Here is a 24819-nt window from a genome sequence, read left to right as displayed (position 1 = left end):
CCACTTTTTTATCCCATTCGCCTGACCTGCAAAGCACTACAACTGTAACTAGAGGGCAGTAGTCGGGTGAGCGCATGAGACCAACTATGAACGGGACCATTGAAGCTAGGGGTCCGAAATCACCAAAATATCTACTTTAAAGGTCATCTTCCAGTGAAAACTTTCTCATTAACCTAATTTAATTATCCACTGATGTCGAAAAAATATAATGTAGTTCTGACGGGTCTTTTTTTCATACTGCAAGATTTTTGAGAGCAAAGACACTAGAACTGTGCGCCTTAACTTATTCTGATTATCGTAGCATAGTTGGGATGAGAACTATAGCTGTATCAGAAGGAGACGTAGTTACAAAAGTGTAACGATATAATTTTCAATATTTAGTCGTATAGTAATATATGGTAATATATTAGCGCTGATAATGATTGCAACATAAACAAAATGCCCTTTAACTTAATTATCGCCCTAGTCGTGGACATTTTTATTTTCAGGCAGTTAGCTATTTCCATTTTTTTTTTTTTTTTTATGGAGGTCAGCATCGCCTTTTGTCTTATTTCATTTGTTCAGACAAGAGGATACACTCATCTGCTACCAAAAAGACATTTTGCTGCAAAGCAAAGAAGCTAATAGTTCACAGTGAACACAAAGTTGGTTTCTTGCTTATTGTATCTTTTCATTCAGAATTCTCAGTCAGGAGCTGTGATTGAAGCAGCTGATTCCAGCTCATTTACAGCAGCATTCAGAGTTGTATTTAAAGAGCTTAGGCTCCTGTATTTCAGCTGGATACCTGAAGACAACATAAGATAAATATGAATTTTGCCCAACGCAAAACAATTTTCTGTCTCAAAATGGAGACCAAACCTGTTGACTATGGCAATTTTGCAGTCATTTGTGTATGTAAGTGTATGTACCAAAGGGTGTTTTTGTGATACTTTATTTAATTTGATTATACTTATTTATATAAAACCAAAGGTCCATTGTGTACTCAACTTTCCTTCTGTTCACTGCCAAATTGAAGTCATCTAATGTGCCTTAGCTATGAGACAAAGCCAATTGGATTTAGGTTTCATTTGCTATGATACCCATGCAAAATAATTACCAGCTGATCTGGGGATGTTCCAAGGTTAAAGGATGGATTTTGTAGAATAGTGAAACAGAGCACATGTTTTGTATGATAATAGGGCATCAGGCAATGAATACCTAAATGTGGCCCTGGCTTCTGAACCCACAGTCTGGTCTCTTCCTCTTCTAAAAGTAGCATTTCCCTACCAATTTCACATGCTCTTGAGAAATTGAGGAAAACATGTTCTTGTTATTGGGCACAAAGCCAACTCTTTCATACATCCCCACAATTCTCCAGGATCAAGCTTATGTGACCTGAGAATTAGGATGTTCTATCTGCATTCCGAGTAGTTTTGAAATATCGAGCTTCAAAGATTCCAAAGCGAATCGGCTCCAAGCAGATACAACCTTTTACATTAAAATTTTTTTTTCATACTTTTAAACCAGGGGTCAGCAACCCTGATCCTGGAGAGCCACGGGTTGTTAACTTAATTGATCTATTTAATTGATTGATTTAATTGATTTAATTGATCAATTAAAGCAGTCGATTACTCAGTTAACTGGCCTCACCTGGTTTCTTGGGTATGAATCAGTTGCTGGTATTAAGGCGAAAACAAAAACCAGCACACCCTGCGGCTCTCCAGGACCAGGGTTGCCGACCCCTGTTTTAAACAGTACTTTTGTATAAAACTTTATACATGTATTTAGAGCCCTGTTGTTTCTCTCTTAATACACTTGCTTCAGGCTACTATATGTACCTATCAGTGGAGGCTCCTCCATAGAGGTGGAGGAGGCCTGGCCTCCCCAATAATTTGAGAGAAGAGAGAGATTTAAAAAAAACAATAAATATATTTATTTTATTTATTTATTTTAACAAAAAACATATTTTTTATTTTTTATATTCATATTATTTTAGTTTTGTTCATAAATCTAAATTTTCCCATGGCTAAAACCCAATATTGCAATTGTAAAGCAACAGGCCAGATTTCCCTATCAGTTTGTATTAAGGGAGGCCAGGCCAGGCCAGGCCTCCCCTAGGAAATGAGATTCTCATAGAAGTCAATGTAATGCATTTTTTTTCATGCCAATATGTGATTGGCCAGATCGCTGAAAATGGGTGGGCAACGGAGGCCTGGCCTCACCATGCATTGTGTCCAGGGCTGAAAGATTGACATTTTGTTCGTCCAATCACATGCTACTGGTTCATTTGGAATCAACTATCCTTTCCTTTCCTATTCATCACAGAAGCCATTTTGAGAATTCGCTAGTCACTTCAGTCAAACAAACACTCGCCATAGTGGCTACGAGTGTCCTATCAACTTGTGCTTTTCAGGGAATTTAGCGAACACCCCTGGCTATCATCCCTGGAGTTTATAGCTCATTTGGCCAAACACTTTTGCTTAAAACTACCTCGGAAGTCGGCGAGATTCTAGCGCAATTTGAGCTCTTGGGCTGGAGATATGCAGATTCCAGATACTAGGGAGTGAGAATGACATTCAATAGGTCATGTTAGACACCATTTGGGATTTATTGAACAGTTTTATTTTTAATGTAGTCCATTTCGTTTTATTACAAGTCAATTTAATAATCTTCCATATCAAATTACCGAATTGTTGCTCTGTGAGGAAATTCACTCTAAATACGAATAGAGTGCTGCCCTCTAGTGGATAACGTTAACGTTAGATAAAGCCAACTGGAACCATATTTTTACATATTTTATATTAAATATATTGAATAAAACTACATATGATAAAGAAAGTGTTATCTTATCTTTTTTATATGCTAAACTTGATTAAATTGGTGATTACCTGTTGAAGCTGTAGAAGAATGAAAAATATAAGCTAAACAAAATTGTTTTTAACTACATAATTAAAATTCCTGCCTTTTACACGTGTTCACTTGGCATTTATATTACATCCAAATGTCATTTCTCAGCTTAATTATCAGGCAGGCTCATAGACTTACAGCAATGTCATTTCTTCAGGAAGGCACAAGGCTAAGCTCTGTACAATGAATTTCATCAGCCAGAACTTTCTGACTGTAGCTTACACTCCAAATAGTATGCCTTTGGCCAGCACAAAGACAGATAAGAGAACAGGGGACATTCCATCGCGAGTGAAGTGAGCAAGCGGAAAAAAATGGCCTCCTCAATTCTGGAAGTCACCAGCCTCCACTGGTACCTATAATTGCCTCCATTTTATATTGTCCTTGCAGTGGATGTGCCCTGACATCCAAGTGATGTATTGTTGCATAAAATGGGTTTACAAAGCTGTGGAATGTGAGATTTGAAACTCACCGTTTGGTTCATACTTCTAGGTAAGCTAATCCCCCAAATTGAAGTAATGAAAAGGAATGCATTTGAAAGCAGTGCAGCTTAATGCAATATAGCTGCCCTCTTGTCAGGACACAACCAGAATTTCAATCTACTACTATCAGGTTACAAGTCTCTCTCTTGTAACCTGATAAACAATGCTATCCAACCCAGCACTACAATTAAATTCACACTAAACAGAAGTGCCGTTGGTCCTCCCACAGTTTCACACACATTTTTAACTGACAAAAGAAGAAAAATGGAAATGGAATTTATGCTGTGACAATTGTAATGCATGTCAATGTGTTAATGGTGATGTAGCGTAGTGGTTAAAGTACATGACCGGGACCTGCAAGGTCAGTGGTTCGATCCCCGGCTGTAATGTTTCTGTTTCTGTATCTGTCCTGTGTGTATTTATGTTTTCTCTTGTTATTTATTCATTTTTCATAGATCCTTGGTGATTGTTTTCCATTACAGTTGTCATTTGTCATCCCGTTATGTCTGTGTCTGAATGTTTACCAGTGTAGTCACTCCCCTGTCTTCGTGTCCCACTATTCGGGTGTTTACGGTAGTTTTCGGGCTTTTCAAACATTCCTTCTAAAACTCGCGATTCTTACTTCCTGCTTTTTCTTGGTAGTTAATTGTTGTAAAGCACTATTCTTACGAACTACTACTAATCTAGGTATTGTACAGTACTAATCCGATTAATACACTTACTGTCTTACTATCACTTTTATTGGATAGTTTAGAAATATTCACGTAACTAAGTCACTGACTCAATCTCTTAGTTTTTCTGCACTATTAACTCTGCCTCCCTATGCTATCCCTAATTACTCGCTTAGTTTCAGCGAAGTGTTCGCACCTGTCTCTGACTATCACTACGTCTTCAATATATGCAAATGTCTACTCCCTAATCCGGAGTATGTTTTACATGTTTTGTTACGTGCATCCAGTCCGCGTTTTCGTCTCCCTCCCGTTATGTTATTACCCTATTATGTTTCCCCACCTGTTGTCTATTTGTTTAGCCCACCCTTTTCCCAGCCCCGTCTAGATTGTCACCTTCCCTCATGTACAGTGGTACCTTGATTTACGAGTGCACCAATTTACGAGTTTTCCGAGTTACGAGCCGTCGCTCGGTCGATTTTTTGCTGTGTTGCGAGCCAAAATTTGAGGTACTAGCGAGCGAAAGTGAATGTGGGAGACTTCCATAGTTTATTGAAAGGAAACACCCGGAAAAAGTTGCAACTGGTCGTGCGTCGACGCTATTTAATGACACCTGCCTAACTAATTTCCGAAACATTCTGAAAGGGAGGAAGAAACAAACCTCGTTGGACAGGTTATTGACACGCCCTGCAGATGAAAGTGAGGAAAGCGTGGCGAAAAAGCAAAAAAAACAAAAAAAACGGTGAAGATTAAGTTTAGCGAAAGTGAAGTGAAAAATAAAATAAAAATTGTAGCAATTAAGGAAAACCAGTTTTTCTTTACATTCTCTTTCATTGTGTTTTATGTTTTTATACAATACAGTGCCATTTTTATTTAAAAACACGTAACAAAATTTGGGTGGTTTTTTGGGGCCTGAACGGATTAATGGCATTTCAATTCATTTCAATGGGGAAAATTAATTTGATATGAGGAAATTGAGTTACGAGCTCAGTCACGGAACAAATTAAACTAAGTCAAGGTAAACCTCAGTCTCTGCATTCTTCTTTGTCAGAACGTTGATCAGTTTTAGTGCCGAATTCCTCATAAGCCTAATTATTGAGAAAGACACCCCTTCGCCTTTGATTTCCAAGCCTGCCTTACCCTCTTGTTTTGTTTGCCATTCTTTGTATTGGATCTCCTGGTTACGATTACGGACTAATAAACTACGATTTTTGATTATCCTGTGGTCTGCGTCTGGGTCCTCTGCTCCGTACATAACACCGGCGTAGCCACAATAAGATCCGCACAGCCGTTAGGCCCTTAACCCTGCATTGCTCCAGGTGATTTCCTGCCTAGTCTAAATCAACTGTAAGTCGCTTCGGATAAAAGTGTCAGCCAAATTAAACAATAAAATAAAAATAAATAAAGATTCTCACAGTGCACCCCGTTTCTGCTACCACTAAATTAAAGACATGGAAAATGTATGTATTTTTGAGAAATCTGACCAGTTGTACCCTTAAGCCGAATCATTACTGGTACACTTCCTGCTCAACATCAATACTTCCTCTTCCAGGCAAAGGCACTGCTGAGGATGCAGATAAATGCACATAAAACCACAGACTAGTCCAGTTCTGCTTTCATTTTTATTGTAACTGACAATTTCCCAAGTTGATCTGGAATCAATAAAAAAGAAGAAAAAAAAAAAAGCACTAAAGGCACTATGATTAAACTGGGGTTTTAACCCTCCTCCTAGCTTGTAAGTGAGAAGCTCACAGCAAAAGCTTCATAATGCGTGGTTTGAAGCCCTGCAGCTTGCTGGAGTCCAGGGATTCCATCACTTTGACGGCGGACAGGATGCTCTGGTGGGCCTCGTCGAAGAGTTCCTTCCCGACTACCGCCTGGACTCTATCCCGCCAGGCCACCAGCTTTGGCCTCTCAGCAAACACATCCACACCCGCCCCCACGGGCTGCCATGGTCCCCCAAGAGCACAGCACAGGGAAAACAGAAAGCAGGCTGAGTCACTGGGGCCCAGAACACGGCAGCAATCAAATAACACGTTTGTAGGTTAACTCTATACCATTTCCAATCTGTGAACTGAAATTCTATTTACAATTAGACCAAACTGACCAAAATGTTCTACATGGGTTTCCCCCGTCTGAATAGACTGAATCGAGAATGGATTCGACACCTATGCAATGTTGGTGAGCTGACCAGCAGGTGGAATGGGGATGATCAGTTGTACTCGTGTGCCTGCGTCACTGTTCCCAGTGAACTGCAGACGAGCTCAGTTGTGCAGCTCTTGCAGTGGAGTAAGAAGACTGATCAATATGGTCAATAAGGATGATCATAATATTATTATTATCCTGTGATTGTTGGGTGTTTGAGACGTTGTATACTGGTATTGTACTGTATCGTTTAATCAGAGCTGCACTTTGTGCAAAGCAATAAAGTGTTGAACTTGACCAGCTTGTGCAGACATGAGCCACTAGGGGGGAGCCACTGGTGCTGAGTGAGTGAAGGACAATCCCTCCAAGTCAAACCCTGCCCTGGGCAGCACTACAGCCAATTATGAAGGGCCATGTAGGTCATGCTGACCAATGAGAACTGTCGCATCATGATTTCAGATTGTGCACACACTCCACTGCTGCTTTATCATTTTTCTGTTGTCATTTAATTAAAAAAAAATAGATATTCACATTTTGCTGCATTTTTACCTGCATGATCTCCACGATGGCCACCAAGTCTGCGAGGGAGATGTGCTCTCCGGCGATGAAGGGTCTGTCCTGAAGAAACTTCTCCTCCAGCATCTTCAGCGACCCCTCAAGGTCCTCAAGGGCTGAATCCATCTTCTCTTTGGGCACCTCCTTCCCCAGGGCCTTCGGGATCAGAAGCTGGAGACGGGAAGTGGATCACAGCCCCATTGGCCGCATTGATCGACTGACAATCGACTCATTTTAATTACCGACTAATTTACCTTGAACCAGAAGACCTTCGAGCCGTGCATTCGCAGTGCCGTGTGTTGCCAAGACAGATACTCGTTAACCCGGGCGCGGGTTTGCAGATCAGCGGGGTACCAGTGATCCGGGGTGCGGAACTTTTCTGCCATGTAGAGGAGGATGGCCACACTGATGAACAGGACACACAAGGGGGTAGAGGGTCAGATTGAGGGGGTCAGGACAGAGGAAAGAGTCTCCTGGTCTGGGCTCAGTTTGTTTACTCTTGCAATGGGAGCTGGAAGCAAATCTAAAGCCTCACCCACAGTCAGCTACCATGTGTGATAATAGTGGCGTTTACTCCTAAATCCCAACCACAAACCTCCAGTACTTTGTGGTGTACAGTGGTGATGCACTTTCTGCTTTGAAAATTCCTCTCTCACCATGTGTGCTGATAAGAATGAGTGAATCATTGAACACACACAATTTATATTTACAATATGTAGTTAGTCTTCTACTCTATGAATCAGCCATTACTTTATTTACTTTTACATGTGGTTCTGACATATCAATCTTATCAAACACTGATATCAGCTCTCCTCTATCAATCCGCCTGTTGCGGTTTTTCCTGATTCCCCACCTCTCGGCCAGAGTGAAGTCCCCATCGCGGATGGCAGGCACTTTGCGCATCATGTTAATCTTCCCAAACTCCTCAGCATGTTGCCCCCCTACAAGAAAAGGGACGGTCCAACATTAACAAAAGATTGAGGTGTGGGTGAGGAGCAACGAAGTATCGACAAATTATAAAACCTGACCCCCCATATACAGTGCTGTGAAAAAGTCTTTGCCCCCTTCCTGATTATTATTATTATTATTTTATTTTTTTACTGCCACACTTGTTTTCAATCAAGAAATCACTTAAATAGGACCTGCCTGACAAAGTGAAGTAGACCAAATGATCCTCAAAAGCTAGACATCATGCCGAGAGCTAAAGAAATTAATTGAGATTGAGATCAGTCTGGAAAAGGTTGTAAAGCCATTTCTAAAGCTTTGGGACTCCAGCGAACCACAGTGAGAGCCATTATCCACAAATGGCGAAAACATGGAACAGTGGTGAACCTGGCCAGCCCACCAAAATTACCCCAAGAGCGCAGCAACGACTCATCCAAGAGGTCACAAAAGACCCCACAACAACATCCAAAGAACTGCAGGCCTCACTTGCCTCAGTTAAGGTCAGTGTTCATGACTCCACCATAAGAAAGATACTGGGCAAAAATGGCCTGCATGGCAGAGTTCCAAGACGAAAACCACTGCTAAGCAAAAGGAACATTAAGGCTGGTCTCAATTTTGCCAGAAAACATCTTGATGATCCCCAAGACTTTTGGGAAAATACTCTGTGGTCTGACGAGACAAAAGTTGAACTTTTTGGAAGGTGTGTGTCCCATTACATCTGGTGTAAAAGTAACACCGCATTTCAGAAAAAGAACATCATACCAACAGTAAAATATGGTGGTGTTAGTGTGATGGTCTGCGGCTGTTTTGCTGCTTCAGGACCTGGAAGACTTGCTGTGATAAATGGAACCATGAATTCTGCCGTCTACCAAAAAATCCTGAAGGAGAATGTCGTGACCTCAAGCTGTTTCAGAACTTGGGTTCTGCAGCAGGACAATGATCCAAAACACACCAGCAAGTCCACCTCTGAATGGCTGAAGAAAAACAAAATGAAGACTGGAGTGGCCTAGTCAAAGTCCTGAATCCTATTGAGATGCTGTGGCATGACCTTAAAAAGGCAGTTCATGCTCAAAAACCCTCCAATGTGGCTGAATTACAACAATTCTGCAAAGATGAGTGGGCAAAAATTCCTCCAGCGCTGTAAGGGACTCATTGCAAGTTATCGCAAACACTTGATTGCAGTTGTTGCTGCTAAGGGTGGCCCAACCAGTTATTAGGTTTACAGGGCAATCACTTTTTCACACAGGGTCATGTAGGTTTGGATTTTTTTTTTCTCTTAATAATAAAAACCTTCATTTGAAAATTGCATTTTGTGTTTACTTGCGTTGTCTTTGAATAATATTTAAATTTGTTTGATCTGAAACATTTAAGTGTGACACATGCAAAAAAAATAAGAAATCAGGAAGGGGGCAAACGCTTTCACACCACTGTACATCGCTAATCAGAAAATACCAACCAACATGTTCTCATTTTTTCATTGTTGCTATAATGAAATAATAATAAGCTGTGCTTTAATGAGTTTTAACATCATAAATCACAGCTCCAGAAAAACCACGCACCAGCTATCAACACAACTTTAAAAAGCTGCTCTGCAGGATGTATTATCTTGCATTATCTTGTATTATCTTGCAAGATGTATTATCTTGCAAGATGTATTATCTTGCAAGATGTATTATCTTGCAGACGGCACTTGCCCAGGGCACTGTGATTCACCCGGAATTACCATACAGACGCTTAATTTTACAGAAAATAATCGACATTTCCATAAACAAGTTACCACGACAAAGTAAACTTCTGTGAGAAGTGTTCAGGCGTGATTTTATACAGTAAACAGTTCAGAGTCCGACACTCTTCGCTTATCTAACTCGATTCAGATCCTAATCATTAACTTGAGTTACACAGCTACACACATTTTTACATTACTTACCTTCAAAAAGCGAGATTTTTTTGAATTCGAATGGGATGTTGTTTTTCTTCGCAAAGATGAACACCGAACGACAGGGTTGTGAAAATAGATCGAGGTAAAGTTCAAGTGCCATTTTCTAAGCACGGCGCAGACCGATGGTGCTTTCAGACGCTGCTTGGGACGAATGCGACGAGAAGTGGAGCGAGGGCTTGTACGTGCAAAAACAGTCGCTCAGACGCCACTCCCCAAAAACAGTCGCTCAGACGCCACTCCCCAAAAACTGTAGATGAAGCCAGTCTAATGATGTAATCGACAACAACCACATGAATTTTCAGTTCAACAACCACTACAGACAACAGTGTTACTCAACTCCACTTCCTGCGGGCCGCAGTGTCTGCAGGCATTTGCTTCAATCGTATCCCACGAGAGCAGGGGTGTCAAACTGAATTCCCAGGGGGCCGCAGTGTCTGGGGGTTTTTGTGATTTCCTTTCAATCAGCTGCCAATTAAGGCCTTGAGAACAAGGCCTGTGGATACTTTAACCAATCAATGACTTGAATGAACCCAGAACACCCCAAAAACCAGCAGACACTACGGCCCTCCAGGACTGGAGTTTGACACCTGTGCACTAGAGTTTTACATTACATTACATTACTGGCATTTGGCGGACGCTCTTATCCAGAGCGAAAGTGCAAAGTGCATCTCAAAAATCCAGTATCTCAAAATATTATATTGTAGTGGCCACTCACTAGCAGGACAGTGTGTTTCAGTGGTTTAGACTTCACTGCGATCTAGCCCTTGTTAACGTTACTATGCAACTACATTATCCATGTTCCTTAGCGGTAATGACTTTCAGGAAGTGTTGCGAGAGAGGGTTCGTGGTTGTGATTTTTGAATGAGAGAATGCAATAAACAACACGTTCATTTTCTCGGTCCACAAAAAGCCTCCTTTGCACCTTTTTGTTCCCATACTCCCACATTGGTGACCCCGTTTTTCTTTGGACGTTTCCAGAGTTTACTGAACAGGCAGCAACATGGCTACAAATGCAGTTTCTCTGAAATTACCTGAATTTTGGGAGCAGAATGCTAACGCTTGGTTTGCTCAGGCTGAAGCGCAGTTTGCATTGAGGGGGATTACGATGGACAGTACCAAGTACTACTATGTGGTGGCGGCTCTTTCCAACTCAACTGCGGGGAGGGTGGTGAGTCTTATTGAAAATCCACCAGCAGATGACAAATATGGCGCCTTGAAAGCCCACCTTAAAGAGACGTTTGGACTGTCCGAGTCTGAGCGCGCTCGCCAGCTCCTTTCCCTCCCTGGGCTCGGTGACTCCAAGCCCTCTGAACTAATGGACCACATGCTGGCTCTGCTCGGTGACCACCAGCCGTGTTTCCTTTTTAAGGAGCTTTTCCTGCGACAGCTCCCTGGCCACGTTCGTTTAGCCGTGACCAATTCTATCAAGACTGACTATCGCCAGTTGGCCAGGGAGGCGGATACATTTTTCTTGGCTGGGAAGAAATGTTTTGCAGCGACGCCCACCACCATCAACACCACCGCCGTCGATGAATGCGTGCCCCAACCTCTCTCCGTCTCCGCCACTGCTGTGGCCTGCCGGGTGAAGACATCAGGGTTGTGTTTTTACCACGCCAAGTTCGGTACCAAAGCCAAGAAATGCCTGCCTCCATGCAACTTCAGTGTGTCGGGAAACGCACTGGCCGGCACTCGCTTGCAGCTGTGAGTGTCGGCCATCCTGCAGGCTTGCTGTACGTCACCGACTCCCTCTCTGGTCGCAGGTTCCTGTGCGATACAGGCGCCCAGGTGAGCGTGCTCCCTGCATCAGTTGTGGACTTACGTCAGGCGAAACAAGGCCCCGCCCTCGAGGCTGCCAATGGCAGCGCTATCCCTACTTTTGGTACCCGCACTGTGACGTTGTGTTTTGCTGACCAGCGTTTCACCTGGGATTTTGTTCTGGCCAAGGTGTTTACTCCCCTCCTAGGTGCTGACTTTCTATGTGCCAACAGTCTCCTAGTGGATGTGGGGAACCGTCGGCTCATCAACGCTGAGACGTTCGGCTCGCTACCGTGTGAGCGCAGTGATGCGGCCGCGATGAAGCTGTCCAGCGCGGTCTCACCTGCTGATGTCTTCTCCCCCCTCCTGTTGGAGTTCTCGGACATCGCGACACCTACGTTTTCGTCCACTGCCACAAAACACGGCATAGAGCATCACATCTCCACGGAGGGCCCGCCTGTGCATGCCAGGGCCCGCCGCCTCGACCCACACAAGCTCGCCATCGTGAAGGATGAGTTCGCCTCTATGGAGAAGCTCGGCATCATCCGGCGTTCCGACAGTCCTTGGGCCTCGCCCCTCCATCTCGTTCCCAAGTCCAATGGCGGCTGGCGTCCCTGCGGCGACTACCGGCGCCTTAATGGCGCTACCACACCTGACCGCTACCCTGTCCCCCACATTCAAGACTTTTCAGCCCACCTGGCTGGGGCAACCATTTTTTCTAAAGTGGATCTTGTGAGGGGCTATCACCAGGTGCCAGTCAGCCCACAGGACATCCCCAAAATGGCGGTCATAACTCCATTCGGGCTTTTTGAGTTTTTACGGATGCCGTTCGGCCTCAAGAACGCCGCACAGACCTTCCAGCGGTTGATGGACGTGGTGCTGCGCGACTTGTCGTTCGTCTTTGTTTACCTAGACGACATCCTGGTCACCAGCAAATCCCAGGCAGAGCACCTATCACACCTCCGTCTCCTCTTCGATCGTCTCCATAGGCATGGCTTGATCATCAATCCAGCAAAGTGCCAGTTTGGGCTGCCTTCCATGGACTTCCTTGGCCACCACATCACCCCCGCTGGGGCGATCCCACTGCCGTCCAAAGTAGAGGCCGTCCAACAGCTCACGCGCCCTACCACAGTCAAGGCTCTACAGGAGTTCCTGGGGATGGTAAATTTTTACCACCGCTTTGTCCCCCAGGCTGCTCATCTGATGCGCCCCCAGTGCCAGTTCGTCACTTGCCTGCTGTTCCTCTCCTGCCCCGCCCCCCCGTGCCTGCTGGGGAGCCCCGGAGTCGTTTCGGACGGGTCGTTAGGGTCCCGGGTCGTTTTTTGGGGCCAGTGCTTGTGAACTCTGGGGGGACGTGTGTAGTGGCCACTCACTAGCAGGACAGTGTGTTTCAGTGGTTTAGACTTCACTGCGATCTAGCCCTTGTTAACGTTACTATGCAACTACATTATCCATGTTCCTTAGCGGTAATGACTTTCAGGAAGTGTTGCGAGAGAGGGTTCGTGGTTGTGATTTTTGAATGAGAGAATGCAATAAACAACACGTTTATTTTCTCGGTCCACAAAAAGCCTCCTTTGCACCTTTTTGTTCCCATACTCCCACAATATATTAGATAAAATATTAGAATATTACAAAAGACCAATCAAAGGATTTATAATACAGAAATGTCAACCTTCTGAAAAGTATGTTCATTTATGCACTCAGTACATGGTTGGGCAATCATGGGGAAGACTGCTGACTTGACAGTTGTCCCGAAGACACTCTTGACACCCTCCACCAGGAGGGTAAGCAACAGAAGGTCATTGCTGAAAGGGCTGGCTGTTCGCAGAGTGCTGTATCAAAGCATATTCATGGAAAGTTGACTGGAAGGGAAAAGTGTGGTAAGAAAAGGTGCACAAGCAGCCTGACCGCAGCCTTGAGAGGATTGTCAAGCAAAGCCGATGTAATATTCTAATAAAATGATATGGACGGATACAAAGTGCATAAAGCAGGGCCGGTCTTGCATACTGGTTTTTGTTCCAACCAATTGCCTTGTTTGTAATTTGCTGACAGCTCTATAAATTACCCTGGCTCAAGCCTGTACTTGAGTACAGTAAAATCATTAGGATAAACTTGCAGTCTGCAGCTATAGCCAGTACTCTTACACATGTCAGATAAGATATGATTGAGCCAATTAAGTAATTAAGACCAGAAGTTGGCCCAAAATCCTGAAATGGTTTGGCCTTTGTTGTGCACCCCTGGCATAAAGAAATCACAATGGCTAAAAGCATTGCCACCAACAAAATCAAACAGCAGCGGTGTATAAAAAATGAATCCTGTACATTCCTGATTTAATATCATTTAGCTACTACATTGAGCAGAGGTGTCAAACTCCAGTCCTGGAGGGCTACAGTGTCTGCAGGTATTTGTGGTTTCCTTTCAATCAGCAGCCAATTATGACCTTGAGAACAAGGTGTGTGGACTCTTTAGCCAATGAAAGACTTTGAAATGTATCTCTCGTGCTGAGACATACCAAAAACCAGCAGACAATGTGGCCCTCCAGGACTGAAGATTGACACCCCTGACATGGAGTATAAGGAATAAATCTATACTCTCATCAATTGTTATCCTACTGTTTATTTCTAATGTGACAAGTGTATGGATGATAATGCAAATGAGACCTCTGGTTGAGGAACAGGCTGAATCAAACAATGAGAGGCAGTCCAATGATGGAGGGGGTCATGGGGAGCAGCTCCAAAGAAACAGTATAGTACAGGGTAGGCCTCTGTTTAAGTGAGCTGATGGTAAAGTACTCGTTTCCACTTTACCCCCTGCTGTTTTGTAACTGCCGTTTTGTTCCACAAGAAGGAAAATCCTCCACACACATGGAAAATGTATGTATTTTTGGGAAATCTGACCAGTTGTACTCTTAAGCCGGATCATTACTGGTACACTTCCTGCTCAACATCAATACTTCCTTTTCCAGGCAAAGGCACTGCTGAGGATGCAGAGAAATACACATAGTAAAACCACAGACCTAAGTCCAGTTCTGCTTTCCTTTTTATTGTAACTGACATAACAATTCCCCAAGTTGATCTGGAATCAATTAAAAAATCAGTCACATAGAAGGCACTATGATTAAATTCGGGTTTTAACCCTCCTCCTAGCTTGTAAGTGAGAAGCTCACAGCAAAAGCTTCATAATGCGTGGTTTGAAGCCCTGCAGCTTGCTGGAGTCCAGGGATTCCACCACTTCGACGACGGACAGGATGTCCTGGTGGGCCTCGTCGAAGAGTTCCTTCCCGACTGCCACCTGGACTCTATCCCGCCAGGCCACCAGCTTTGGCCTCTTGGCAAACACGTCCACACCCGCCCCCACGGGCTGCCATGGTCCCCCAAGAGCACAGCACAGGGAAAACAGAAAGCAGGCTGAGTCACTGGGGCCCAGAACACGGCAGCAATCAAATAACACGTTTGTAGGTTAACTCTATACCATTTCCAATCTGTGAACTGAAATTCTATTTACAATTAGACCAAACTCACCAAAATGTTCTACATGGGTTTTTTCCCCCAATTACCAAATTGAATTTCGTTTTCCCTGTCTGAATAGACTGAATCGAGAATGGATTCGACACCTATGCAATGTTGGTGAGCTGACCAGCAGGTGGAATGGGGATGATCAGTTGTACTCGTGTGCCTGCGTCACTGTTCCCAGTGAACTGCAGACAAGCTCAGTTGTGCAGCTCTTGCAGTGGAGTAAGAAGATTGATCAATATGGTCAATAATAAGCATGATCATTACATTATTATTATTATTATTATCCTGTGATGTCTGGGTGTTGGATATGTTGTATACTGTGTTGAACTTGACCAGCTTGTGCAGACATGAGCCACTAGGGGGAGCCACTGGTGCTGAGCGAGGGAGGGACGATCCCTCCAAGTGAAACCCTGCCCTGGGCAGCACTACAGCCAATTATGAAGGGCCATGTAGGTCATGCTGACCAATGAGAACTGTCGCATCATGACTTCAGATTGTGCACACACTCCACTGCTGCTTTATCATTTTTCTGTTGTCATTTAATTGAAAAATATATATATTTTCACATTTTGCTGCATTTTTACCTGCATGATCTCCACGATGCCCACCAAGTCTGCGAGGGAGATGTGCTCTCCGGCGATGAAGGGTTTGTCCTGAAGAAACTTTTCCTCCAGCATCTTCAGCGACCCCTCAAGGTCCTCAAGGGCTGAATCCATCTTCTCCTTGGGCACCTCCTTCCCCAGGGTCTTCGGGATCAGAAGCTGGAGACGGAAAGCGTGGGTCACAGCCCCATTGGCCGCATCGATCGACTGACAATCGACTCATTTTAATTACCGACTAATTTACCTTGAACCAGAAGACCTTCGAGGTGTGCATTCGCAGTTGTGTGTGGTGCCAAGACAGATACTCGTTAACCTGTGCACGGGTCTGCAGATCGCGGGGGTACCAGTGATCGGGGGTGCGGAACTTTTCTGCCATGTAGAGGAGGATGGCCACACTGATGAACAGGACACACAAGGGGGTAGAGGGTCAGATTGAGGGGGTCAGGACAGAGGAAAGGGAGTCTCCTGGTCTGGGCTCAGTTTGTTTACTCTTGCAATGGGAGCTGGAAGCAAATCTAAAGCCGCACCCACAGTCAGCTACCATGTGTGATAATAAGTGGTGTTTACTCCTAAATCCCAACCACAAACCTCCAGTACTTTGTGGTGTACAGTAGTGATGCACTTTCTGCTTTGAAAATTCCTCTCTCACCATGTGTGCTGATGAGAATGAGTGAATCATTGAACACACACAATTTATATTTACAAACAATATATGTAGTTAGTCTTCTACTCTATGAATCAGCTATTACTTTATTTACTTTTACATGTGGTTCTGACATATCAATCTTATCAAACACTGATATCAGCTCTCCTCTGTATCAATCCGCCTGTTGCGGTTTTTCCTGATTCCCCACCTCTCGGCCAGAGTGAAGTCCCCATCGCGGATGGCAGGCAATTTGCGCATCATGTTAATCTTCCCAAACTCCTCAGCATATTGCCCCCCTACAAGAAAAGGGACGGTCCAACATTTTACCAAAAGATTGAGGTGTCGGTGAGGAGCAACGAAGCATTGACAAATGATAAAACCTGACCCCCACCGCCCCACATCTGCCCTTTCCTGAAAGCAACCAGAGCACGCAGTTTAGATACGAGGTGAATCAAGGCAAAAGGGCAGCCACCTGTACTTTGTGCAGGTAAAGCCCAGTTCATGCATGCCTCAACGATATTCATTAAAATCCAACCGATTCATGTCCAAGAGCTACCCCTTGGGCTTTGTATTCCAAATGTTATACTGAACTAATATACAAAGCTAATCTCATTTTTTCATTGTTGCTATAAAAATAAATTATAATATAATAATATATAATAAATATATAATAATAATATTATAATATAATATAAAAGTTGTGCTTTAATGAGTTTTAAAACAAAAAGAACAAAATGAAATCAATCAAATCACATAGCTCCAGAAAAACCACGCACTAGCTATCAACACAACTTTAAAAAGCTGCTCTGAACAGTGTTGTATCATCTTGCAGACTGCACTTGCGCGGGGCACTGTGATTCACCCGGAATTACCATACAGATGCTTAATTTTACAGAAAATAATCGACATTTCCATAAACAAGTTGCCACGACAAAGTAAACTTCTGTGAGAAGTGTTCAGGCGTCATTTCAATCTCCTGACACAGTTATGTTGCCAAATAAGTCCCATAACTCGATTCAGATCCTCATCATTAACTTAATATACACAGCTGCACACATTCTTACTGTGCCCTACCTTCAAAAAGCGTGATTTTTTTGAATTCGAATGGGATGTTGTTTTTCTTCGCAAAGATGAACACCGAACGACAGGTTGGTGAAAATAGATCGAGGTAAATTTCAAGTGTCATTTTCTAAGCACGGCGCAGACCGATGGTGCTTTCAGACGCTGTTTGGGACGAATGCGACGAGAACTGGAGAGAGGGCGTGTAAGTGCAAAAACAGTCGCTCCCCAAAAACGGTCGATGAAGCCAATCGACTACAACCACATTAATTTTCAGTTAACCAACCACTACAGACGACACCAGTGCTACTCAACTCCACTTCCTGCGGGCCGCAGTGTCTGCAGGCATTTGCTTCAATCGTATCCCACTAGTTTTACATTAAATGACATTCCATTATTGGAATTTAGCGGACGCTCTTATCCAGAGCGAAAGTGCATCTCAAAAATCCAGTATCTCAAAATATTATATATTAGATAAAATATTAGAATATTACAAAAGACCAATCAAAGGATTTATAATACAGAAATGTCAACCTTCTGAAAAGTATGTTCATTTATGCACTCAGTACATGGTTGGGCAATCATGGGGAAGACTGCTGACTTGACAGTTGTCCCGAAGACACTCTTGACACCCTCCACAAGGAGGGTAAGCCACAGAAGGTAATTGCTGAAAAGGCTGGCTGTTCGCAGAGTGCTGTATCAAAGCATATTCATGGGAAGTTGACTGGAAGGGAAAAGTGTGGTAAGAAAAGGTGCACAAGCAACAGGGATGACAGCAGCCTTGAGAGGATTGTCAAGCAAAGCCAATGTAATATTCTAATAAAACGATATGGACGGATACAAAGTGCATAAAGCAGGGGTGCACAACTCCGGTCCTCGAGGGCCGGTCTGCATACTGGTTTTTGTTCCAACCGATTGCCTTGTTTGTAATTTGCTGACAGCTCTATAAATTACCCTGGCTCAAGCCTGTACTTGAGTACAGTAAAATCATTAGGATACACTTGCAGTCTGAGGCTATAGCCAGTACTCTTACACATGTCAGATAAGATATGATTGAGCCAATTAAGTAATTAAGAGCAGATGTTGGCCCAAAATCCTGAAACGGTTCGGCCGTTGTTGTGCACCCCTGGCATAAAGAAATCACAATGGCTAAAGGAACACCATTGCCACCAGCAAACTCAAACAGCAGCGTTGTCCAAAAAATGAATCCTGTACATTCCTGATTTAATATCATTTAGCTACTACATTGAGAAGAGGTGTCAAACTCCAGTCCTGGAGGGCCACAGTGTCTGCAGGTATTTGTGGTTTCCTTTCAATCAGCAGCCAATTATGACCTTGAGAACAAGGTGTGTGGACTCTTTAGCCAATGAAAGACTTTGAAATGTATCTCTCGTGCTGAGACATACCAAAAACCAGCAGACACTGTGGCCCTCCAGGACTGAAGTTTGACACCCCTGACATGGAGTATAAGGAATAAATCTATGCTCTCATCAATTGTTATCCTACTGTTTATTTCTAATGTGACAAGTGTATGGATGATAATGCAATTGAGACCTCTGGCTGAGGAACAGGCTGAATCAAACAATGAGAGGCAGTCCAATGATGGAGGGGTTCATGGGGAGCAGCTCCAAAGAAACGGTATAGTACAGGGTAGGCCTATGTTTAAGTGAGCTGATGGTAAAGTACTTGTTTCCACTTTACCCCCTGCTGTTTTGTAACTGCCGTTTTGTTCCACAAGAAGGAAAATCCTCCACACACATGGAAAATGTATGTATTTTTGGGAAATCTGACCAGTTGTACTCTTAAGCCGGATCATTACTGGTACACTTCCTGCTCAACATCAATACTTCCTCTTCCAGGCAAAGGCACTGCTGAGGATGCAGATAAATGCACATAAAACCACAGACTAGTCCAGTTCTGCTTTCATTTTTATTGTAACTGACAATTTCCCAAGTTGATCTGGAATCAATAAAAAAGAAAAAAAAAAAAGCACTAAAGGCACTATGATTAAACTGGGGTTTTAACCCTCCTCCTAGCTTGTAAGTGAGAAGCTCACAGCAAAAGCTTCATAATGCGTGGTTTGAAGCCCTGCAGCTTGCTGGAGTCCAGGGATTCCATCACTTTGACGGCGGACAGGATGCTCTGGTGGGCCTCGTCGAAGAGTTCCTTCCCGACTACCGCCTGGACTCTATCCCGCCAGGCCACCAGCTTTGGCCTCTCAGCAAACACATCCACACCCGCCCCCACGGGCTGCCATGGTCCCCCAAGAGCACAGCACAGGGAAAACAGAAAGCAGGCTGAGTCACTGGGGCCCAGAACACGGCAGCAATCAAATAACACGTTTGTAGGTTAACTCTATACCATTTCCAATCTGTGAACTGAAATTCTATTTACAATTAGACCAAACTGACCAAAATGTTCTACATGGGTTTCCCCCCTGTCTGAATAGACTGAATCGAGAATGGATTCGACACCTATGCAATGTTGGTGAGCTGACCAGCAGGTGGAATGGGGATGATCAGTTGTACTCGTGTGCCTGCGTCACTGTTCCCAGTGAACTGCAGACGAGCTCAGTTGTGCAGCTCTTGCAGTGGAGTAAGAAGATTGATCAATATGGTCAATAAGGATGATCATAATATTATCATTATTATTATCCTGTGATGTCTGGGTGTTGGATATGTTGTATACTGTGTTGAACTTGACCAGCTTGTGCAGACATGAGCCACTAGGGGGAGCCACTGGTGCTGAGCGAGGGAGGGACGATCCCTCCAAGTCAAACCCCGCCCTGGGCAGCACTACAGCCAATTATGAAGGGCCATGTAGGTCATGCTGACCAATGAGAACTGTCGCATCATGATTTCAGATTGTGCACACACTCCACTGCTGCTTTATCATTTTTCTGTTGTCATTTAATAAAAAAAAAAAATAGATATTCACATTTTGCTGCATTTTTACCTGCATGATGTCCACGATGGCCACCAAGTCTGCGAGGGAGATGTGCTCTCCGGCGATGAAGGGTCTGTCCTGAAGAAACTTCTCCTCCAGCATCTTCAGCGACCCCTCAAGGTCCTCAAGGGCTGAATCCATCTTCTCCTTGGGCACCTCCTTCCCCAGGGCCTTCGGGATCAGAAGCTGGAGACGGGAAGTGGATCACAGCCCCATTGGCCGCATTGATCGACTGACAATCGACTCATTTTAATTACCGACTAATTTACCTTGAACCAGAAGACCTTCGAGCCGTGCATTCGCAGTGCCGTGTGTTGCCAAGACAGATACTCGTTAACCCGGGCGCGGGTTTGCAGATCAGCGGGGTACCAGTGATCCGGGGTGCGGAACTTTTCTGCCATGTAGAGGAGGATGGCCACACTGATGAACAGGACACACAAGGGGGTAGAGGGTCAGATTGAGGGGGTCAGGACAGAGGAAAGAGAGTCTCCTGGTCTGGGCTCAGTTTGTTTACTCTTGCAATGGGAGCTGGAAGCAAATCTAAAGCCTCACCCACAGTCAGCTACCATGTGTGATAATAGTGGCGTTTACTCCTAAATCCCAACCACAAACCTCCAGTACTTTGTGGTGTACAGTAGTGATGCACTTTCTGCTTTGAAAATTCCTCTCTCACCATGTGTGCTGATGAGAATGAGTGAATCATTGAACACACACAATTTATATTTACAAACAATATATGTAGTTAGTCTTCTACTCTATGAATCAGCTATTACTTTATTTACTTTTACATGTGGTTCTGACATATCAATCTTATCAAACACTGGTATCAGCTCTCCTCTGTATCAATCCGCCTGTTGCGGTTTTTCCTGATTCCCCACCTCTCGGCCAGAGTGAAGTCCCCATCGCGGATGGCAGGCACTTTGCGCATCATGTTAATCTTCCCAAACTCCTCAGCATGTTGCCCCCCTACAAGAAAAGGGACGGTCCAACATTAACAAAAGATTGAGGTGTGGGTGAGGAGCAACGAAGCATCGACAAATTATAAAACCTGACCCCCCATATACAGTGCTGTGAAAAAGTCTTTGCCCCCTTCCTGATTATTATTTTTATTTTTATTTTTTTACTGCCACACCTGTTTTCAATCAAGAAATCACTTAAATAGGACCTGCCTGACAAAGTGAGGTAGACCAAATGATCCTCAAAAGCTAGACATCATGCCGAGAGCTAAAGAAATTAATTGAGATTGAGATCAGTCTGGAAAAGGTTGTAAAGCCATTTCTAAAGCTTTGGGACTCCAGCGAACCACAGTGAGAGCCATTATCCACAAATGGCAAAAACATGGAACAGTGGTGAACCTGGCCAGCCCACCAAAATTACCCCAAGAGCACAGCAACGACTCATCCAAGAGGTCACAAAAGACCCCACAACAACATCCAAAGAACTGCAGGCCTCACTTGCCTCAGTTAAGGTCAGTGTTCATGACTCCACCATAAGAAAGATACTGGGCAAAAATGGCCTGCATGGCAGAGTTCCAAGACGAAAACCACTGCTAAGCAAAAGGAACATTAAGGTTGGTCTCAATTTTGCCAGAAAACATCTTGATGATCCCCAAGACTTTTGGGAAAATACTCTGTGGTCTGACGAGACAAAAGTTGAACTTTTTGGAAGGTGTGTGTCCCATTACATCTGGTGTAAAAGTAACACCGCATTTCAGAAAAAGAACATCATACCAACAGTAAAATATGGTGGTGTTAGTGTGATGGTCTGCGGCTGTTTTGCTGCTTCAGGACCTGGAAGACTTGCTGTGATAAATGGAACCATGAATTCTGCCGTCTACCAAAAAATCCTGAAGGAGAATGTCGTGACCTCAAGCTGAAACGAACTTGGGTTCTGCAGCAGGACAATGATCCAAAACACACCAGCAAGTCCACCGCTGAATGGCTGAAGAAAAACAAAATGAAGACTGGAGTGGCCTAGTCAAAGTCCTGAATCCTATTGAGATGCTGTGGCATGACCTTAAAAAGGCAGTTCATGCTCAAAAACCCTCCAATGTGGCTGAATTACAACAATTCTGCAAAGATGAGTGGGCAAAAATTCCTCCAGCGCTGTAAGGGACTCATTGCAAGTTATCGCAAACGCTTGATTGCAGTTGTTGCTGCTAAGGGTGGCCCAACCAGTTATTAGGTTTACAGGGCAATCACTTTTTCACACAGGGTCATGTAGGTTTGGATTTTTTTTTCTCTCTTAATAATAAAAACCTTCATTTGAAAATTGCATTTTGTGTTTACTTGCGTTGTCTTTGAATAATATTTAAATTTGTTTGATCTGAAACATTTAAGTGTGACATGCAAAAAAAAAAAAAAGAAATCAGGAAGGGGGCAAACACTTTCACACCACTGTACATAGCTAATCAGAAAATACCAACCAACATGTTCAAATTTTTTCCATTGTTGCTATAATAAAATAATAATAAGTTGTGCTTTAATGAGTTTTAACATCATAAATCACAGCTCCAGAAAAACCACGCACCAGCTATCAACACAACTTTAAAAAGCTGCTCTGCAAGATGTATTATCTTGCAGACGGCACTTGCCCAGGGCACTGTGATTCACCCGGAATTACCATACAGACGCTTAATTTTACAGAAAATAATCGACATTTCCATAAACAAGTTACCACGACAAAGTAAACTTCTGTGAGAAGTGTTCAGGCGTGATTTTATACAGTAAACAGTTGAGAGTCCGACACTCTTCGCTTATCTCTTAACTCGATTCAGATCCTAATCATTAACTTGATTTACACAGCTACACACATTTTTACATTACTTACCTTCAAAAAGCGAGATTTTTTTGAATTCGAATGGGATGTTGTTTTTCTTCGCAAAGATGAACACCGAACGACAGGGTTGTGAAAATAGATCGAGGTAAAGTTCAAGTGCCATTTTCTAAGCACGGCGCAGACCGATGGTGCTTTCAGACGCTGCTTGGGACGAATGCGACGAGAAGTGGAGAGAGGGCTTGTACGTGCAAAAACAGTCGCTCAGACGCCACTCTCCAAAAACTGTAGATGAAGCCAGTCTAATGATGTAATCGACAACAACCACATGAATTTTCAGTTCAACAACCACTACAGACAACAGTGTTACTCAACTCCACTTCCTGCGGGCCGCAGTGTCTGCAGGCATTTGCTTCAATCGTATCCCACGAGAGCAGGGGTGTCAAACTGAATTTCCAAGGGGCCGCAGTGTCTGGGGGTTTTTGTGATTTCCTTTCAATCAGCTGCCAATTAAGGCCAATTAAGGCCTTGAGAACAAGGCCTGTGGATACTTTAACCAATCAATGACTTGAATGAACCCAGAACACCCCAAAAACCACTACGGCCCTCCAGGACTGGAGTTTGACACCTGTGCACTAGAGTTTTACATTACATTACATTACTGGCATTTGGCGGACGCTCTTATCCAGAGCGAAAGTGCAAAGTGCATCTCAAAAATCCAGGATCTCAAAATATTATATATTAGATAAAATATTTGAATATTACAAAAGACCAATCAAATGATTTATAATACAGGAAGGATTTATTTCAACCTTCTGAAAAGTATGTTCATTTATGCAATCATTGGGAAGACTGCTGACTTGACAGTTGTCCCGAAGACACTCTTGACACCCTCCACCAGGAGGGTAAGCAACAGAAGGTCATTGCTGAAAGGGCTGGCTGTTCGCAGAGTGCTGTATCAAAGCATATTCATGGAATGTTGACTGGAAGGGAAAAGTGTGGTAAGAAAAGGTGCACAAGCAACAGGGATGACCGCAGCCTTGAGAGGATTGTCAAGCAAAGCCGATGTAATATTCTAATAAAATGATATGGACGGATACAAAGTGCATAAAGCAGGGCCGGTCTTGCATACTGGTTTTTGTTCCAACCAATTGCCTTGTTTGTAATTTGCTGACAGCTCTATAAATTACCCTGGTTCAAGCCTGTACTTGAGTACAGTAAAATCATTAGGATAAACTTGCAGTCTGCAGCTATAGCCAGTACTCTTACACATGTCAGATAAGATATGATTGAGCCAATTAAGTAATTAAGAGCAGATGTTGGCCCAAAATCCTGAAACGGTTTGGCCGTTGTTGTGCACCCCTGGCATAAATAAATCACAATGGCTAAAAGCATTGCCACCAACAAAATCAAACAGCAGCGGTGTATAAAAAATGAATCCTGTACATTCCTGATTTAATATCATTTAGCTACTACATTGAGCAGAGGTGTCAAACTCCAGTCCTGGAGGGCTACAGTGTCTGCAGGTATTTGTGGTTTCCTTTCAATCAGCAGCCAATTATGACCTTGAGAACAAGGTGTGTGGACTCTTTAGCCAATGAAAGACTTTGAAATGTATCTCTCGTGCTGAGACATACCAAAAACCAGCAGACAATGTGGCCCTCCAGGACTGAAGTTTGACACCCCTGACAAGTGTATGGATGATAATGCAAATGAGACCTCTGGTTGAGGAACAGGCTGAATCAAACAATGAGAGGCAGTCCAATGATGGAGGGGGTCATGGGGAGCAGCTCCAAAGAAACAGTATAGTACAGGGTAGGCCTCTGTTTAAGTGAGCTGATGGTAAAGTACTCGTTTCCACTTTACCCCCTGCTGTTTTGTAACTGCCGTTTTGTTCCACAAGA

General features: G+C 43.7%; 3 protein-coding genes across 3 annotated transcripts; all 3 read right to left on the bottom strand.

The window, feature by feature from the left end:
* Positions 1-5636: 5636 nt before the first annotated feature.
* LOC133141960 (glutathione S-transferase theta-3-like) lies at positions 5637-10056 on the bottom strand. Its single transcript, XM_061262809.1, has 5 exons — positions 9606-10056; positions 7587-7674; positions 6988-7138; positions 6728-6904; positions 5637-5979 (listed from the first exon to the last, which is right to left on the bottom strand). The coding sequence occupies exons 1-5, from the start codon at positions 9715-9717 to the stop codon at positions 5782-5784; spliced, it is 726 nt and encodes a 241-aa protein (XP_061118793.1). The 5' UTR covers positions 9718-10056; the 3' UTR covers positions 5637-5781.
* A 4337-nt stretch (positions 10057-14393) lies between these two features.
* LOC133142219 (glutathione S-transferase theta-3-like) lies at positions 14394-17415 on the bottom strand. Its single transcript, XM_061263298.1, has 5 exons — positions 17210-17415; positions 16344-16431; positions 15734-15884; positions 15472-15648; positions 14394-14732 (listed from the first exon to the last, which is right to left on the bottom strand). Exons 1-5 carry the CDS (start codon positions 17319-17321, stop codon positions 14535-14537), a joined length of 726 nt encoding a protein of 241 aa, XP_061119282.1. The 5' UTR covers positions 17322-17415; the 3' UTR covers positions 14394-14534.
* Positions 17416-19109: 1694 nt separating this feature from the next.
* Positions 19110-23387, bottom strand: LOC133142032 (glutathione S-transferase theta-3-like). Its single transcript, XM_061262957.1, has 5 exons — positions 22970-23387; positions 21019-21106; positions 20410-20560; positions 20150-20326; positions 19110-19444 (listed from the first exon to the last, which is right to left on the bottom strand). Exons 1-5 carry the CDS (start codon positions 23079-23081, stop codon positions 19247-19249), a joined length of 726 nt encoding a protein of 241 aa, XP_061118941.1. The 5' UTR covers positions 23082-23387; the 3' UTR covers positions 19110-19246.
* Between the last annotated feature and the right edge of the window lie 1432 nt (positions 23388-24819).

Source organism: Conger conger, chromosome 12 (assembly GCF_963514075.1).
Source record: "Conger conger chromosome 12, fConCon1.1, whole genome shotgun sequence".
NCBI classification, from domain to species: domain Eukaryota; kingdom Metazoa; phylum Chordata; class Actinopteri; order Anguilliformes; family Congridae; genus Conger; species Conger conger.
The sequence above is the reverse complement of the archived record's forward strand: the minus strand, read 5'-3'. Positions and strand labels throughout refer to the sequence as shown.

What these genes read in the sequence shown, in the direction of transcription:
- LOC133141960 (XM_061262809.1), bottom strand. Translation starts at nt 9,717, where the DNA reads ATGGCACTTGAACTTTACCTCGATCTATTTTCACAACCCTGTCGTTCG. An exon ending in AAAAATCTCGCTTTTTGAAG is followed by an intron (nt 7,675 to 9,605) that starts GTAAGTAATGTA and finishes CTTTTCTTGTAG; the next exon opens with GGGGGCAACATGCTGAGGAG. An exon ending in CGAAGGTCTTCTGGTTCAAG is followed by an intron (nt 6,905 to 6,987) that starts GTAAATTAGTCG and finishes TCCCGTCTCCAG; the next exon opens with CTTCTGATCCCGAAGGCCCT.
- LOC133142219 (XM_061263298.1), bottom strand. Translation starts at nt 17,321, where the DNA reads ATGACACTTGAAATTTACCTCGATCTATTTTCACCAACCTGTCGTTCG. An exon ending in AAAAATCACGCTTTTTGAAG is followed by an intron (nt 16,432 to 17,209) that starts GTAGGGCACAGT and finishes CTTTTCTTGTAG; the next exon opens with GGGGGCAATATGCTGAGGAG. An exon ending in GCATCGTGGAGATCATGCAG is followed by an intron (nt 14,733 to 15,471) that starts GTAAAAATGCAG and finishes GGACCATGGCAG; the next exon opens with CCCGTGGGGGCGGGTGTGGA.
- LOC133142032 (XM_061262957.1), bottom strand. Translation starts at nt 23,081, where the DNA reads ATGGCACTTGAACTTTACCTCGATCTATTTTCACAACCCTGTCGTTCG. An exon ending in AAAAATCTCGCTTTTTGAAG is followed by an intron (nt 21,107 to 22,969) that starts GTAAGTAATGTA and finishes CTTTTCTTGTAG; the next exon opens with GGGGGCAACATGCTGAGGAG. An exon ending in CGAAGGTCTTCTGGTTCAAG is followed by an intron (nt 20,327 to 20,409) that starts GTAAATTAGTCG and finishes TCCCGTCTCCAG; the next exon opens with CTTCTGATCCCGAAGGCCCT.